Below are 19,044 nucleotides of genomic sequence, written 5' to 3' on the forward strand. Positions count from 1 at the left end.
AGCAGCTCGGCGTGGCGCTCCGCAGCCCAGGCAGCCCAGGCCCGGCGGCCCCGGACGGGGCGACTCGCGCGCGGACGTCTGAGCTCGCCTCTGCTGCTTCTGATAAGGAAACCCGAGTTTTCACTTGCTGGAGCATTGTGTTCCTGGAATAAACTTTTCAAACTTATTTTGTTTTATATAACCATGATGTGGTGACTGGAGACCTACATTCGACTGGGAAGAGCAAGCCGGAGCATGTGCCGGACGCGCGCAGCAGGACGCACTCGTCACCTGTAAGTGGACCTCTGGCTCCCACCCGCGGTCACGGGGGCGGGCGAGGAACCGCCGCTGGAGACGCTCCCTCGCTGGTCGGGAGGGGCGGGCGGCGGGAGGGGACACGGGGTGCGCGTGGGGCGCCCGCAGGCAGCGGCTCGGGAGGGTGGGGACGGCCGCGCGGCAGGAGGACGCACGAACCTGGTTGGTACGCGAGCTTCCCCAGACCCACCCAGCCGCCCACCCTCCCCGAGCTCTGGGCGGCCGGGAGAGCGGAGGGCGCCGCCCGAGCAGCGGCCGCTCCCGGGGGACGCGCGGGGCGGGGCGGGACCTGCAGGTGCAGGTGCAGGGGCGGGGCCGGGGGGGGGGCTGCGCGGCAGGTGCCCGGGCCCGACCCCACGCTCTGCCCTGCCCACCCCCCCGCGCGATGCCGGGTGCGGGCGCCCAGCCGGGGTTGGGGGGCGAGACCAGCGCCCCGGGAGGCGGGAGGCGGGAGGCGGCGCGAGCACCCGAGCCTGGGGGCGCCAACAAGTAGTTTGCGGTCGGGGGCGGCTCCCCCGGCGGGAGGCAGGGGCGACCTGGGGGCGGCGCGCGGACCTGCAGGCCCCCCCCTCGGGCGCGCGGGGGGCGCGCGGGGGGCGCGCGGGGTGAGCCGGGGCGGGGGGCCCGGGGTCCAGGGGGGCGGGGGGCGGGGGGCGGGGGCCCGCGGCTCCCAGGGGCCTCGCCCTGCCCCGGAGCGACCCCGCGTCCCGGCCCCCGGCGCCCGCCCCCCGCGGCCGAGTGTCTGGCGGAGGGGAATGGGGAGGGGGGCGCTGGCGCTCGTCGGCCCAGACGCGGAGCCTGCTTAGCGGTTCCCTTTCCCAAGTAATAATAACATCAACAACAGCAGCGGCAGCCACGGTAGTGATGTGCGGAGGAAATTGGATCAGGAAATTAGTCACGGTCTCCCTGGTGAGAGGCCGCGGCGGGGAGGTTCGGTGCTTGGCCTCGGGCGGGGGGTGTCGCCGGGTCGTGGGGGCGCGGGGCGCCGCCGGCCGTGCGGGTCTGGGTCGGGGTCCGGGTCGGGGTCCGGGTCGAGGTCCGCGCATCGGGGCCCAGTGGGCCGAGGGGCCCGCAGAGACTCCCCGCCCAAGGGGCTGCCCTTGCCCAAGGGGTGCCCTCCCGGGCCGGGAGGGTACGCGGTCGAGGGGAGTGGGCGGCAAGGGGGGCGTGAGGGTTGGGGGGCAGGGCTGTGCGCCGAGGGCAGGGTTCCCGTGCTCGGGACCGCGCGGGGGGGGGGGGGCGGAGAGCCGTGCGGGGCCGGAGCAGGTGTCGGGGCGGGCTCCGGGGCTTTCCGGGGGTCGGGGGTCCCGGGGGGGGGGTCCGGGGCGGGGACCCGCCGTGCGCGCGTGCCCCGGGGCGGCTCGGCTGTGCCCGCGCGCGTGCGTCCCGGGACCGGGACCGGGACGGGGACCCGGACGGGGCGGGGGAGGACGGGGGAGGGCGGGGGAGGGCGGGGGAGGGCGGGGGGAGGGCCGCGGAGGGCGGCTGCGGCTCGGCGGCCGCCCGGGCCCTAACGCGGCGCTGTGTTCGCCTCCCCAGTCATGTCTGAGCCACAGAGATGGGCAAGATCGAGAGCAACGAGAGGGTGATCCTCAATGTCGGGGGCACCCGGCACGAAACCTACCGCAGCACCCTCCGGACCCTGCCCGGCACGCGCCTGGCCCTGCTCGCCGCCTCCGAGCCCGCTGGCGACTGCCTGACTGCGGCCGGCGCCCCCCCGCCCCCGCCGCCCCCGCCCCCGCCGCGGCCCCTGTCCCCCGGGCCCGGCCCCTGCAGCCCGCGGGGCGCCGGCGGGGGCGGGGGGGGGCGCGAGTTCTTCTTCGACCGGCACCCGGGCGTGTTCGCCTATGTGCTCAACTACTACCGCACCGGCAAGCTGCACTGCCCAGCCGACGTGTGCGGGCCGCTCTTCGAGGAGGAGCTGGCCTTCTGGGGCATCGACGAGACGGACGTGGAGCCCTGCTGCTGGATGACCTACCGGCAGCACCGCGACGCCGAGGAGGCGCTCGACATCTTCGAGACCCCCGACCTCCTGGGCGGCGACCCCGGCGACGACGACGACCTGGCGGCCAAGAGGCTGGGCATCGAGGACGCCGCGGGCCTGGGGGGCCCCGACGGCAAGTCCGGCCGCTGGCGGAGGCTGCAGCCCCGCGTGTGGGCGCTCTTCGAGGACCCCTACTCGTCCAGAGCCGCCAGGGTAAGGCCACGGCCGGCGCCCCTCCGCGGCGGCACGGCCCCCTATCCGCCCCTGCGGCCTTGAGACGCTGGGGGGGGGGAGGGGGGAGGAGGGGGGAGGAGCGGGGCCCAGGGGTGGGGGCCAGCGGGACCCGGGGCTTGCACCTCCCCGCCCCACTCACCTGACACCCACTCCAGCAGGTGGCACCTCCCCGCCCCACGCATCTGACATCCTCTCCAGCAGTGGCACCTCCCCAGCCCCACTCCAGCAGGTGGCACCTCCCCGCCCCACGCACCTGACATCCCCTTCAGTGGGTGGCACCTCCCCTCCCCATGCACCTGACACCCACTCCAGCAGGTGGCACCTCCCCTCCCCAGCACCTGACATCCACTCCACTCCAACAGGTGGCACCTCCCCTGCCCCACACACCTGACATCCACTCCAGCAGTGGCATCTCCCCTCCCCATGCACCCGACATCCACTCCACTCCAGCAGGTGGCACCTCCCCTGCCCCACGCACCTGACATCCACTCTAGCACGTGGCACCTCCCCTACCCCACCCACCTGACATCCCTTTTAGCAGGTGGCACCTCCCCTGCCCCACACACCTGACATCCCCTTTAGCAGGTGACACCTGAAGGGCCAATGCCAGGTCTTTCTGGAGCCTTGTCCAGACACAGCTGTCACGCTTCGCCGGGTTCTTTATTTCCTGACTCTTTTGTTCCAACTTTTCCTTAGTTTGGATGCTTCTTTGGGCCTTCTGGTCCCCACGGTTTGCCAGGGAGGCCTGCCGCACCTGCCCATCTGACTCAAAGCAGTGGCTCCAGTTAGGGACCTAACGTGAGGCCAGGTGGGGAAGTGGAACCTAGTCCTGACTGGGGCTCCCTGGAGGGCGTCTCTTGAATGCTGTGGGGGCCAGTCTCCCCCCAAGGGACAAGAATGCTGAATGGCTTGACCCCGTGAGGTGGCCACGCAGTGCCCTTGCACATTGAATTTTGGAGTCTGGCCCTTGCCCCCTTGGGCTCTGTTCATGTTTCTTACAGGTTGGATGTGGGTTGGTCACTTGGGTGATGCTACTTTAGTCCAGTTGTCTAAATCTGGGTAACATAGACTGTGGCAAACTTTATTTGACTCTTTAGATTGCCACTCCATCCTCAATTTTTCTTTTCAGTTTCTAGCTTGAATGACAGTTTAAATCGAGTCCTCGGCACTCCCAATTAATTCTTCAGAATCCCATGAAGGGGCTATAAAAGTAACCAATAATAGTTTCTCCAGTTTAAAGGAAATAAAAGGAATATAAATAACCAAAAATTATATAGTATGTGAAAGTGTTTTTAAATGATGCACAGGAAGGGGGTACTGTATTTAGTTAAATCTTTGCAACTCCGTGTGTCTGGTTTGCTTCTGACGCCCAGAAGAACTACCCCCCAGGCAGCTTCACTTGGGCTCCATCCTCCTTATTGTCTTCTGTATGTCAGCAGCCGCTGCCTCTGGGGTGCTGTGCAGCTGTCTATCTGATAACGTGTCAGGAGATGTGTTTCTGATACCATTTTAGAATTCTGAGGCTATGTTTTGTTTTCAGTTTGAAATAGAATATGAAAGAGACCATTTCAAGTATTGCTCCTCTATTGGATCTGGCGTTTGAATGCATACATACATTTTACTATGTCCACATTATGGCACTCAAATATAGGATTGGTAACTTCAACTCCGAAATCTTCCTTTTAGGGCCGTTCTATAAATTCTACAACAGTTGGATTTAAAACAAAAACAAAAACCAGTGCGTATTTACTTGAGTCACAGACTCATGACCATTACATCTGTGTTTTTTTTTTTTTTTTTTTCAATTCCAGCTGAGTGCCACAGTGCTCTTTCCACTTGGTGGCTAAAAAGATAATCTGAATTTTTTTTCAGCCTCATCATGTGATTTCCTCCCCCCCAGATTGCGTGCTACAAAAGAGGGAGAATGTTTTATTATCTTTCCCTGTGATAATATAATACATTTTATTGTAGGCTGGATTGCCTACCAAAAACTCTAAGACGGTATTCAATTTTTATTATCGCTGTGGAAATTGATTTTTATTGATTATTGGTCAAAGGGTAAACTATTAATTTGAAAATAGTTTTTAAAAATCTTACTAAGATTTCATTGTAACAATATTAAAGGTTTGATATGCATCCATTTCAGGTGAGGAAAGAACACAGATGTATTAGAGATTAACACGAGGTCAAAGAGCCATTAGAAGCAGAATCAGTTGAGAATCACAGACCTGGAAAATTTCCTTAAGGTCCCTTCATGAATACCCTTTATTTTATAGATGAATAAAATGAAGACTGCAGATGCTAAGTGATGGCCAAGGTCATACAGCAAGTTAATAGCAGATCCAAAATTATGATGGAGGTCTCATGACATCCTCCCAGGCCCTTTTTGCCCCAACCACTGATTATAACTGACTGGCTTATGAAATCTCCATGGATCATGTTACTCTTGAGAGTTAATGCAGCGTAAGACATAGAATTTTAATTCTGAAAGGTCATCTATGACTTTAAAAAAAATTTTGTATTCCAGGACTTTGGTAGAATTTTTACCCTGTACAACCCAACATTAGAGTGAAGATATGGAATTCAAATTGACTTCTTCAATTCTGTTTGAACTTTCCATTTTTATTGACCAGTTATATGTAGTGTTTTTCTTTCTTTCAGACTGACTAACATTTGTAGGACTTGTCTTCAGGGAAATCCCTTTTCAAATTATTAGGGGTTGCCTAAGAAAGAGTAATCAGAGGTTGTCATTCTACTTAAATGTGATTTAATATTTTTATAGGAAACCTTTTAGTTCAGATGATAGCCTGACTTAATGTTATCTGGCCCGTCTGATAAATAGAATTACATCGAGAGGTCACAGGATGAAATTATATTTTGTGTGGATATAGTCCTAGAAGGCATAAGTCAGTTACCAGGTAGTTTGCTTCAGCTGTGGTCTTACTGCCACAGTCTCATTCTTAATAGAAGTTAAGTATTTAACGTTTATAAACCTTCTTTACACTAGTTCATCTTTTATTGATATGCTCGAGATGAACGTTTGTAACTGCCTGAATTCCTTTTTCAATTTGTTATTACCTGTCATCATCATCTTTATCTTTTCCCAGTATTGAGGAGGTTGGTTCAATTATAGAGCAGAAGCGCTTTATTTCTAACTTTTATGATCTTTAGTGCCAGACTGAAACAACAGTGATAGCACAATTAATTATCCTAACATTGTATTTTTGCTTTCTGTTTTGGTTGGCATTTCCCTCCTTTGTTGCTTTAAATTTATGATGTAAATGCGTATTTGAAAAGTCCAAATTATTCGGATTAACTTGGTAAATGGGTTTGTATTTTGTACTTAAATGAATTCTTATCCTTAAGAATAGTATTCCAAAATAGAAATTTATAAAAAATCGAATATAAGTTGTCATGGAAACCTGTCCTGGAGAAAATGAGATCAGGAAAGAAAAGGAGAGATTATACTGTTGATGCCGTTGAGTGGTATTTACAAATAGCCACAATCAAGGATGCACGGATGTGTTTGTGAAAATGTTATGCATTGTATCTTTCCAGTTTAATATTTAAGTGGAAAAGGGAAATGAAGCTTGTATGTGCTTTCTTCTGAAAACATTAACTTGTAGGTAAGTGAACAGGCGCCAGGCAGAAATTTTTTGATAGAACTTCTAGGTTATTTAGAAGTAAAAAAAAGAAAAGGATAAGGGCAAAATACTAGAATCAAAATATTTTAAATAATTTGTTCCCAATATTAAGAGCTGAGAGCAGTTAGAAGTTTGTCCTTATCCCTCTTCTTTTTACTCATTTTTTTTTTGGGGGGGTGAGTGAAGGTGGTTGAATTAGGTTTACAGGGTGGCTCTTCTTTGGGGACTTGTCTATCTTTGGTTAGCTGAGAAAACTTTTTTTTTTTTTTACTTTCAAAGATCATCTTATTTATTTATTTATTTACTTTAAAAATTATTTATTTATTCATGAGAGACAGAAAGAGAGAGAGAGAGGCAGAGACAGAAGCAGGCTCCATGCAGGGAGCCCGATGTGGGACTTGATCCCAGGACCCCAGGATCAGGCCCCGGGCTGAAGGCAGCACTAAACCGCTGAGCCACCCGGGCTGCCCTATTTACATTTTTTAAAAAGAGATTTTTATTTACCTGAGACACAGAGAGAGAGGGAGGGAGAAAGAGAATCTGAGGCAGAGTCCCTGCTGAGTGTGGAGCCCTAGGGGGCTGAGCCCCATGACCTGATCCCACTACTGCAAGGTCACGACCTGAGCTGAAACCCAGTCGGACAATCAACCTACTGAGCTACTCAGGTGCCCCAGACAGCAAATAACTGCTATGGAGCCACATCGGGCTTCCTGCATGGAGCCTGCTTCTCCCTCTGCCTGTGTCTCTGCCTCTCTCTCTGTCTCTAATAAATAAATAAAATCTTAAAAAAATAAATAACTCTTTGCTAGCTTTAAGTGTATCATTTAACTTAAAAAAATTATAATAAAGTAAGGACCGTTGAGTCGTATTTTAAGATTAAAGAAAAAACTATTAATTTTTCTTTTGTAAGTTTTGCTTCAATTCAAAGAATTATTGACCAAATACAGCTTGTTCATATAATATTGTTGCCAATTATTATAATTTTTAGAAAATTTATTTAGTCAGCAAATACTGCTTATGCAGGCCCTCAACTATGGAAGTTCCTGGGAATGCATGGAGAAGATACAGTTTTTGCCCTCAGTAAGCTCACCACCCTATTTATAATAAAACATTTCCTAAAAACATTATCTATTAAATTAAGAAGTGCAAAAAAATTCCAGAGTTATTAAAGATATATTTTCCTCAACAAACAGACAAAAACAAAATAATTCAAATGGAAACACTGCCTGACACATTCAAGGAAACATTCTATTTAGAAACTGTGTTAAGATATTGTTAGTCTTTATTTCATTATGAAAGTGTTAGGCTGTTTTTAAGCTTGATTCTTCTGTTTGTAAGGTGATTAATAGGCTCTGTCTTTGTAATATTCTTGGAGACTATGGTGAAGGCTGTACTTAGACAAAACAACCAAATAATTTAGGGTGTGGTCAAATGTCTTCATAGCTTCCATTTTAATTAAAAGTCACGGCTAATTATGTGACAGTGCCAATCCAAATTTTGGGCTCCTGAAAAACGTCTACTATAATAGCCTGGTGTTTTTGCATTTGCCCATATATACATCTAAGTATCTTTTGACCCTTTCCAGGCCACTAGCTGTACATATCACAAATTAATTTCATGCTTATATTCTGAGCATTGGGTAGGTTCAGAGAGTACCTAATTTATGCACCACTAAAAGAATCAAGGAAGTTCATTAAAAAATTGTATTTTCAGTGGTACATTTGATCACAAACTAGGTGATTTTTAAAAAGATTTTATTTATCTATTCCTGAGAGAGAGGCAGAGACCCAGGCAGAGGGAGCAGCAGGCTCCATGCAGGGAGCCCGATGTGGGACTCGAACCTGGGACTCCGGGGTCACATCCTGAGCCCAAGGCAGACACCTCACAAATGAGGTGATTTGATCCACTGCTGGGCACTAGGCATGCCAAAGGTGAATGTGGTCGGACAGTTGAGGGATGACTTTTTCTCTGATATTTTGTTAATTGCTCATTTGTAGCCTCGAGTTGACAAAACTCATGAGAGTCCAGGAAATTCTTCTCTGTCGAGAAGCTTATTTTCAAAGCAGCTGAAAAGGAGGAATGTGTAGGCTTATACAGAAATGCAGGCCAGCCTTTCCCACTTGAAGACGTATATCATTATCATTTATTTTTACTACTACAAAAAAAAGTAAATGCGGTGTCAGGTCTCATATTTTTTGAACTCTGAGTCACATCTTTTTATTACGGCAACCTCTAAAAATATGTCTAAATGAAATAGTAAAGGGCACTAAAGGACTAATAACAGGTAAACACTGATCTCCCGAGGGACATATATAGCGGCAATATAATCTAAACAAGAACCATCAATATATCCTATGAACTTAATTCAGTTCTTTTTGAAATATGTTTTCTTTTTCCAGAAGATCATCTCTTTCTCCATATAAATATATATGTTTATATGAAAGCAGTGCTCCCCTGTTATGTGTATGTGGATATCTACATAGCACCGCCTTTTGTTTCTCTTAGAAGTTGAAGGGCGGTCATAGATTTTAATATCATGTAGTCAATATTTTTACAAAAATGCCTGAAATGTGGGTGTTTAGGAGGAGGAGGGAGCAGGGGTAGAGAATATATGGGAGTAGCACTGGGAAATGGTCTGGGGTGGAATGTGTGAGACCTGTGCCCTCACCTAGGTTTCACACCAACTGGGTGACCTTGGAGAATGTACTTCGTTTTCTTGAGTCTTGATTTCCTTTGACTTCTAAGAAAAAAGAAAATGGGTATGACACATTGAACTAGCTGGTATCCCAACTTCTTTCCAGCTCTTAGGTTCTGAGATTTGGAAGACAAACGAGGATACCGATTGCTAGGAACCCCCGGGAGTGGGGTGGGGGGCACAACATCTGCCTCATTGTGGCTGTACTTTAAGGACCGCCACACGAATGAGGTAAACCAGTATTGGTTTGTTTTGTTGTTTTTGTTTTTTTACATTTATAACTTTCTGCCCTTTTTTCCCTACAGCTGTTGGGTAGCTGCTGCTCTGGTTACCATAGAAACAGGTTAGCTCCTAGCTTCCTGTTTCCATTGAAAACAGCTTTCCCTCAACCACATATTGATCTCAGGAAATCATTTTGCTGCGGTTGTGTCGTGAAACCCATAAGGACAATTGGCTCTGTCGTTTCCTAAATCCGAGTTTCAGTGCTGGTGTGTAGGCACCCACCGCAAGGATACCTGGTTAGATAATCTCAGTTTTATTTCCATGTGAAAAGTGCCTTGACAGAGACACCATGCTTTTCCCTTTCCCTGTGTCTCATACAGAAGGGAGAGTCTTACTCACTGGAGGATTTACAGATATGCCTGACACGTTTCAGTGTTTACAAAATAATGTCAAATTATTTAGTTCTAATCTCTTTCATGACTGAGTCTATCAGAATGAGCATAGAGAAGAGTGTGCCGTCTAGCACATTTCAGACAGACTCATATTTTAATGTACTCATTACTGAAGAATATTTCGAGGTAAATACGTACGTGTTATAGCAGCCCATCTTTTTCTTCTGGGAAGATACTGCTTCCATTTCAGGATATACACATTAGCATAGGAAGAAGATGCACTCAGTGTCATTAACACAGATACATCCTCGGGGAGGTTCCTACAGTCTTCATGTGGGAAGCCATGGGAAAGATTTGTAGGAATACGACATTAGGGTGTGTGCATGTGTGCGTGTTAGACACACGCATCCAAAATGCATGCTCTTCGAGCGGGATTGGTCCTGGTGTATATACAGACTTGGGGCGGTCACGAGGCGTGGGATTGGGAGGAAACTGGTGACTACCTGGCGTGACTACCTGGCCCAACTGCCTTGGCTCACTGAAGAGGCAGCCGACTTGTCCTTGGCTCCGGGAGCTGGCGATGGTCGAGGGCCAGAAGGTAGGCCTTCCGACATTTGCGCCTTTTCCCGTTCAGTCTCGGTTGCTGAGTCTGGACCGTGTCCAACATTAGATGCACAGAGTTTAGTTCTGAGGGAGCAGCAAGCGCATCAGGAACGTGTATGTGGAGGCCTGCCCTCTTCAGTGTCCTGTGGCTCAATAATGGCAGGGAAAGTGTTTGTGTTTTATGGCTTCACTTTGTTTCCAGATCCCCCTGCAGATGCAGCCCCAGTCCTGCCTTCCCTGACAGTTCCATGTCCTTCTGTGCCATTGCCTTTAAAGCCTCATAACTAACCTGCGTATGCACTTGGCTCTTTTTATGTCCCTTCATCCCTCTGTGTGTGTATGGTTTTTATAATTTGCTTTTCTACTCTTCTATGCAGACACCTCAGTAATGTCTTCTTTGTTTGAAGACCCTGGTGATTTGCTATCAGACCTTAGAGCTTGCGTTTCTTTATGTATCTTACAACGTTGCTGATGTCTTTGAAAACTGAAGCAAAGGTCAACATAGCCATTCTTGACGGGTGTTCGTGATTTCGTCTCAGAAACGCGAAGTGGGGATCCCTGGGTGGCTCAGCGGTTTGGCGCCTGCCTTTGGCCCAGGGCGCGATCCTGGAGTCCCAGGATCGAGTTCCACGTCGGGCTCCCTGCATGGAGCCTGCTTCTCCCTCTGCCTGTGTCTCTGCCTCTCTCTCTATCTCTCTCTCTCTCTCTCTGTCTATCATGAATAAATAACTAAAGATCTTAAAAAAATTTTTAGAAATGCAAAGTGTTCTCTCCTCTTAGACGTCTCTGTGGAGAGAGTCCCAGAGATGAAAATATGCCACCTTTTGGCCACAGACATTCTTTTATTTTACACCAATGCTTTGTCCAGAATTTTTAAGTTGTTCACTAAATGGTAAAATTCAAACACATTTTTGAATCAAATAAAGTGATTCTAAGTAATTTTGCCAATATATCCAAATATTATTATCTATAAATTTAAGACAGTATGTTTAAGCAAAAGCTATTTGGATCAATATAAAATTTTTTTTGAGTAGTTTGTCAGATTGGGTTCATTGAAACACAGAAACTATTCAGAATTTATGTAAAATTTGTGTCTGTGTTTGCAAATTATACAACAGAAATTCAGATATAGGGTAGCTTATTTTGGTATTTTTATGTTTATTGATAAAATACTGTTTGCTAAGAGTGAATGTTGTGTTGGAAACAATAGCAGAATAATCATAACAAAAGTAAACTTCCTTACTATTTTGACGTATTAATGTGGATAAAATTAATGAAACTTTTATTTAGGAAAGCAGAACAATACAGTTATTATAGTTTGATTTATCATTTAAGTTATTGTGCTTCTCTCTTGAGGTAAGCAATGAGAGGACCATTATGAGACTTATTAAATATCTTTAATGAAACCTGTGTTTCATATAAATTGAGTGGTAAGTGGACAGAATAGAGCTGTCGCTGGCTCTATTTTGTGCAAACAGAATGTATAGTAGCACGTATCTGTGCTTTTTGTTTTTTTTAAGCCATTGAGATTTTATTATCAGGCCTGAGCAAGCCTATCACAGTCATGTAAAATGATTAGCAGGTGCTGGAAAGTTGAAGAACTATTATATTTGTATCATGATTGGTGAACTTTTGTGAGTTTATGCTTAATTTCTAGGTTTGTAATGGTGTTAACTATGCTTTGATGTTTAGACTACAATGTAGAGGTATAACATTCAAGACAATCAATGGAATCAAACATATTTTAATACACTAATAGGCTTCAGTGGCATTCAAAGTTGATTAGTCTCAATGCAAAAACAGGGATCTTAACTGAGTGCCTCAGTCTCTTCTGTGAATGTGCTGTTCGATTTTTAGTTGTAACACGCATATTCTCAGTCCCTTAGTTTTTTTTTTTTAACTTAGTAATGTTTTCTAAATCTGTTCATTCTTCTATTTATATATCGGTCATCAATTTAACTCATCTCTGATTTCTCTATCTTGGATGGTTTCTTGACAGCATTAATCTTGAGTAGTTGACTTTGTGCTTCAGTGCGGGCTTTCTTTATCAACAACACTCTGTTTGCTCTGCCTTGGCTTGTATTGATTGGTTGATGAAATAGCGTGCTGTCACTGGGCGTTATTACATTTCTCTTTTAGCTAAACAAGCTGGAAGAGAACCAACCACCAGAGACGAAAGCTTTAAAATGCTTTTGAATCTCTCAACTGACAGTTATTGAATTTCAACTATTGTCCAGAACTAGTTTGTACGGAAAATTCAAGATGTGTTGGAGTTTGACATTTATCTTTAAAGCAGTTGTATTCTGTTGAAAAAGAAGACCTACACATCCAGAGCTATAATCCAATATATTAGACACTATAATAGAGATACTAGTATGGTGTGAATACACAGACTGGGAGGGGTCCACTTTCCTAAACAGAGGAAATGACATTTTAGTTAACTTCCAGAAGATAAGTGTTCTCCAGCAATCAGGGGGAGGTCAACAGCTCAGTTGGCCAATGCGGGGAATGCCATGCCATGTGATATGGGGAAATAGAGAGACCGTAGGGCAGGAGAAGAGGCTTGAGACATAGGGAAGATTTGAAACTGGAGTGAAAGGACCTCTGGCTCATAAAGGAGATTTCCTGATGAGATGTAAGGCGCTCAGTCCAGCGCAAAACCGAACACTATTATTTCAGTTTATCCAAAACTGTGGTTCTGAGACTTCAGTGTGCCTAGAAATAATGTAAGTTGATGACTAAAATTTTGCTTCGTAGGTTTCACTCCAGAGATTCAAATCCAGTGGGACTTGGATAAGAAAGATTCAGATCTGGTGAACACGTTCAGGGCTGTAGTTGGTTCCTGGCCAACTCTGATGTGACTGCTGCAAAAGCAAATATGATTTAACAGTGAATTAGGAGGATAATCATGCTTAGACTGGTATTTCCCACATGCATCTCATAGATCTTGTAGTCCTTCAGAATGTTAATAGGGGTTGCTCCTCAAAAGAGTTCCATGGACAGATGAATTTGCAAACCAGTTCATTTATTTGTTTATTAAAAGATTTTATTTCTCTGTGATCTCTTCACCTGACTTGGGGCTTGAACTCACAACCCTGAGATCAAGAGTCTCATGCTCTACTGGCTGAGCCAGCCACGTTCACCTGTAAACCAGGGTAAAACAAAGTTAATTAGGTTTCTGTTTTTCAATTTGATTTATTACCATTATTATTTTACTACAGATCTTTTTAGGGTCAAAGAGAGGAGAGACTGGCTAAGTGCCAGATATTTGGTTTTGAGGTGGGGATGCATTAATGCTGAGGGCTAGACTCAGGTGGCTGAGCTTGAATCCTGACCCCACCACTTGCTTGCTGTATAACTCTCTCCAAGTTGCTTCTCTAAGATGACTTCTTTTCATCTGTGCTGGGAAGTAGTAGTAGTATTTGACTCAAAGGATTGTCATGGAAGTGAACTGAGTGTATTTATGTTAAGAATCCAGCATAGCGCCTGGTTTTATGAATGTCAGTTCTATCATCATCATCATCACCACCATCATCATCACTATCTATTATCATTCCTTAGGGCCAGCATTAGTTTTTTTTTGGGAGGAGGGATATGGTGTGGTTGCAATAGCACAATTTAAAGAAGCTTTCTGCCATTTAGAAAGTCCATGAAAATACAAGTTATCTGTTCCTGAGATTTTTCACGTGGATCTTGGACATTGTAGGTAATCAATTTTATCCTTCATGAGTAAGTAGTGATTAAATAGAATAATAGAACACATACGTATGGTATACTAGGCATTTTGCAACTGGTAGGGTGAAAAAATATTTCCTGCCTTTAAGAAGATTGTGGCCTCCTAGAAGAGAACAACAAAGGGGAAGTGCCGGTGCCACGTCTTGAGACCTGCAGGAGAAGCATGCCCGGGGTACTTTGGAGGTTAACATAGCCTTGCTAAGGTTGGAAAAGACTTCTTGGGGGGAATATCTCTCTCCTGGTTCCAAAGGATGAAGAGCAGATAGCCAGACTTTCAGACAGAGAGAAAGCTTTCATGAAGTTCCAAAAGAGAAAGAAGGCATGGCCTACACAAAATATCGTGAGTGACTCAGCAGAGCCCCAGACTGCGTGAGGGACGGGGAGATGTGGCGGGGACAGGAGGTGAGATTGGGTCAGAGGTTAGTAAGCTCTGTGGAGAAGGTCTGGTCTTCCTTGGTGGTAATGGGGGAGCTTCCAAAGGATTTTTAGCGAGCTAGTGGCATGCAGATTTGTAATTGGGAATGTCATTCTTCTTCTATCTCAATATCTCTCTTATTTTTTTTTAGATTTTATTTATTTATTCGACAGAAGGATAGAGTCAGAGAGCACAAATCAGGGGAATCAGGTTTGCCGCTGAGCAGGGAGCCCGGTGCAGGGCTCCATCCCAGGACCCTGGGATCATGACCTGAGCCTAAGGCAGACGCCTAACTGACTGAGCCACCAGGCGCCCCTGGGAATATCATTCTGAAACCTTTGTACCTAAAAAGAGGGGTGGGCTGGTGAAGATGAGTGCATGTTTGTCAGCAGGGCTATTGTCTAGTATGTTACTGTAATAATCCAGGTAAGAGATAATGGTGACCTGAGTTAAGACAACGCCCAGACGCGATCCTGGAGATCCGGGATCGAATCCCACGTCAGGCTCCCGGTGCATGGAGCCTGCTTCTCCCTCTGCCTGTGTCTCTGCCTCTCTCTCTCACTGTGTTCCTATCATAAATAAATAAAAATTAAAAAATAATAATAAAAAAAATTAAAAAAAAAAAAAGACAACGCCCAGATGGGTGAAGCGCAGTGATTAGGTGCCGTGATGAGGCAGAGAGAGAAATCAAGAATGTCTTCCTAGTTTCTGTTTGCACCACGAGGCAAGAAAACCTTGATGACTTTCTTTCTAATTCAACCTTCTGTGGTTATATGATTTCAGAATCCAGTTTATCGGTAGTTATTCTTTCATGGGATTTAACACTATATTTTGTTTTGTGTTTTGTGAGTTTACTTTTATATTTCAGTACCAATTACCCAATTACAGACAGACATTTCATAGGTTTTATAGTTGTGAAACCATAAAAGATGCAAAACCCCTTAAAAATTTTTTGGTCACAGTAAGTCACCACCATAAAAAAAAGTGGTGAGGAGTAAGAAGTCTTCTCTTCAAGAAATGTTAGCTTTGCATTGTTATAATCTTGGTTTGAAGCCTGAGAAAATATTAATTTTTGCATCATTTTTATGAAATGGAACCAACTATCCAAACTGGACTCCAAAGTTAGAAGCTTAAATTGAACTGAGGATTAAAAAAATACTGTTGAGATTCTGTGGCTCTAAATACTCCTTGGAAAATTGCTTCAAATAGCTATTTCCTTTAGCAAAAAGTCCAGGAAGGAGTAAATGCTGTGCGGAAGCAAAACAAAAACGAAAGCAGGGAATAAGATGGCGACTTCATATCCAAGGCCAAGGAATTCCTTCTAGAGCAGGATAAGCCATGTCACTTTCTTGTTAAAATCCCTTTATCTCTTTCCTTTGGCTGCGTGTTAAGGTGTCCTCTGTTTCATCTGGCTCTTACGAACCCGTGCACCACCTGTGCTTCAGGGACACCTCTTATCAGCCCCCGTAGAGAACCACTGAAGGCAGGCCCAGGTTTGCCATTCCTGAATACAGGACGTGTGTTCACGTTGTCGTGTATGTGTGTACTCCGTTGCACAGCCTGGAAAGCCTTCTCCTGGTTTAATAGATCGATTCAATCATCTTTCAATATCCTGGATAATTATTAAGTCTTACTTGACACCTCTACTTTCTTAAAAGCACTTGCTTTCTTCCTCTGAGTTTCCATATCACTTTGCAGACACAGGATTATAGCGCTTACCTGACCAGAGTAGTTTCCCAAAGTTACGGTAGCAAATTACCACGAGCTTGATTTCTTGAAACAACAGAGATTTATTCTCTTGTAGTTCTGGAGGCTAGAAATCTGAAATTCAGGTGTCAGCAGGATTAATTTCTTCTGGAGATTCTGGGGGGATATTCTGTTCTTTGGCTCTCTCCTAGCTTTTAAGGGTCGCTGGAAATTCTGGGGTCCCTTGGCTTGTAGACACGTCGCGCTATCTGCTTCTGTTTTCACATGCCCGTCTTCCCTTTGTGTTTCTCTGTCTCATTTTTCTCTTACAAAGACACCAGTCATTGGGTTACAGCCCATAATAATCCAGTATGGCCACATTGTAACTTGGCTAATTACCTGTGCAAAGAAGCAATTTCAAAATAAAGTCATGTTTTGAGGTTTGGGGTGGACATAAATTTTGGGGAGATTACATTCAAACTAGTATGTGACCTTGCCATTTTGGCACATGTTCATAATGTCCAATAGATCTTTTATTTTCTGGTTTCTCCTTTTCTATATCAGCGTGCCCTCATTTCATACACACGTGTCTGTATGAATCTTTTTGAAGATTAGTTAGATAATTTTTAAAGTTCTATCACATTTCTGGTGTTAACTCTGGTCCCTTTATGGATATATATTTTTTTCTATTCTTTCACCTTTGCTGTTTTTTGTACTGTTGACTTTCTGCATATATATTTGTCTTTGAAAGAGGGTGAGGGTACCATAGTGTTATGTGGGTAAAAAGTCAGGGTTGTGTGGAAACATAGGATTCCCTTCAGAGGCAGTGGGTAGGAGCAGGTGGGCGAACTGGAAGCACTCTCAAAGTCTAAGAAAGGAGGCTCTATTCAGAGACAGGACTTTCCTGTATTTCAGTGAACGGGGAGTGACCTTTCCGTCTCATTTTCTTCATGCACTTTGAGGAAATCTGAGGTACTTAGAAGTTTGCTTCACTTTTTTCTATCACATCAATACATCCACACACCTAATTAGGATCTGTCTTCTTCTCTGTTGACCCCTTACTTAATTTAGAGAGCTGCTCTTGCTGGCTCTATCCTGTGGGCCGATTCTGTAGCCTGCCAACGAGAGGAAGTAGGGGGCCTCCAAGTGGCTCCTGAGCCAGCTCCTGGTCCTAATGCCTGTTGCCCCTGACTTTTATGTTCTTCCAGATTCTGGATTTCCTTGTAAAGAATTGGACCAATCCCAAGAAATGCTCCCTCTTGCATTTATACCGGCTTGCATTCCCTTCTCACCCTGCATCTCCAGTATCCCAGTGCTGTTTGCTTTATACTGTAGTGTTTCTGATTCAAGAACAGTAAGATTTCCTGTTTTCCATCTCTATGATTTTGTCATCATTTTTAATGAGGCTTGGCTAAGGAGATGAGGGTTACCGTCTTCTACTGGAATTTAATTCTATGTGTAGAGGCTTCTTGGCCATCCTAGTTATGAGCTTGTGCCATTTCTTCTTGTTGTTGTTCAGAGTTATGAACAGCATCCGGTAGTTTTCTCAGTGAATTTTTACCGCCATCTAAAGGATTCTAAATAATTCATAAGTTTCCTTGTCTACAAGGATGCATTTCTGTATAATTCTTCCCCACAAAGTCAGTGTTTCTTCTTATCTTCTTTGAGCCCACCTTCTTATCTACTCTTTAATCTATTATGGTGCCTGGACATTTACTTAACCTAGTAAAGAAATTAAAAGGCTAAGTGTAGGGTATGATTTTTGCCATTGCTCTAAGAAGCTTATTAGACTAATATTAATAGAAAATCCTAGAAAATGATCACTTGGAGAACAGTGACACTTTAGCTTGTCATCTGCCCACTGGGAATGCATTTGTAAGAATGTGAACTTTGATGGTTTAACAGATGTTTGTGGTACTTAAAGTCCCTGAATAAAGTAACAGCACTGGGCTGAAATAACACTTATGTATTAGGGTGCTTTAATGTTTTACACAGGCCTTGGTAGTGGGACCAAATGCCTAGTCCCTATTATGTAGAGAAGCATCTGACTGATGATAATAGATGGCACTGATTGTCCTACTAATTACATGGAAATAGGGCCTTCGCTAAAGTCTGCTGTGTCCTAAGAAAAGATACTGAAGAATGGATGTTGTGGCAGCAAGGAAATTAGCCAAGGAGAGGAGGAAAAAAAAAGATTCCTATTCATCACACTATTGTTATCTCATTTCATTTAATAAGATAGAAATATCCAAAGGTGAAATTTCCCCCATTGTACCTGGAATACACTTTATCAAACTAATGCAGTAATGATGACCATTATATCTAAAACCTAATTTTGTCTGGATATTTCCTCTGAGCTGTGGCAAATAGAAGGACCGAGAAAGACATTTAAAGAAATGTATATACACTCTAATGGTCATGCAAATAGAAGGAACAGAAAAATCTTTCATTCATACAGATATATTCCATATATTATAGAGTTCAGATAACGGCATCGCTTTTAGGAAAAAACATTGTGAAATAATAAAGTAAAAATTATAAAATACAGTAATAATTTTCAAAATAGCAATATTAGAGCAAGTTTATGTTTTTCAGATGAGGGGTCATTGTAGTTTATTTATCGTTGTTTTTCCCTTTGTTTTTCTTTCAAGTTTATTTAAATCCCAGTTAGTTAAATCCCAGTTAGTTAATATACAACGTAATATTAGTTTTGGATATAGAACTTAGTGATTTGGGATGCCTGGGTGGCTCAGTGGTTAAGCATCTGCCTTTGGCCCAGAGCATGACCCCAGAGTCCTGGGATCGAGTCCTGCGTCGGGCTCCCTGCATGGAGCCTGCTTTCCCCTCTGCTGTGTCTCTGCCTCTCTCTCTCTCTTTGTGTCTCATGAATAAATAAATAAAATCTTAACAAAAAAAGAACTCAGTGATTCAACACTTGTACACGACACCCCGTGCTCATCTCGAGAGCCCCCCTCATCCCCACCAGCTAGTTCCCCCAGCCTCTGGTTGCCATCAGTTTGTCCTCTAGAGGTAGGAGTCTGTTTCTTGGTTTGCCTGTCTCCACTGCCCACCCCCAGGTTCATCTGTTTTGTTTCTTAAATTCCACATATGAGTGAAGTCATGCTTGTTTCTCTGACTAT

General features: G+C 45.3%; 1 protein-coding gene across 8 annotated transcripts in view; it reads left to right on the top strand.

Moving 5' to 3' along the window:
- Positions 1–186: 186 nt before the first annotated feature.
- KCNC2 (potassium voltage-gated channel subfamily C member 2) overlaps positions 187–19,044 on the top strand; it is a 184,119-nt gene continuing 165,261 nt past the window's right edge. For 6 of the 8 annotated variants that reach the window (XM_041754046.1, XM_041754049.1, XM_041754052.1 and 3 more), the window contains exons 1-2: positions 187–272; positions 1,834–2,491. In XM_041754046.1, coding sequence (XP_041609980.1) covers positions 1,853–2,491 — 639 coding nt within the window. In that variant the 5' untranslated portion in view covers positions 187–272; positions 1,834–1,852. Of the gene's footprint in view, positions 273–383; positions 457–1,092; positions 1,204–1,833; positions 2,492–19,044 lie in introns of those variants that run through there. The other 2 variants (XM_041754048.1, XM_041754047.1) reach the window with 2 other exon arrangements.

The sequence above is a fragment of the Vulpes lagopus genome, chromosome 5 (assembly GCF_018345385.1).
Source record: "Vulpes lagopus strain Blue_001 chromosome 5, ASM1834538v1, whole genome shotgun sequence".
NCBI classification, from domain to species: domain Eukaryota; kingdom Metazoa; phylum Chordata; class Mammalia; order Carnivora; family Canidae; genus Vulpes; species Vulpes lagopus.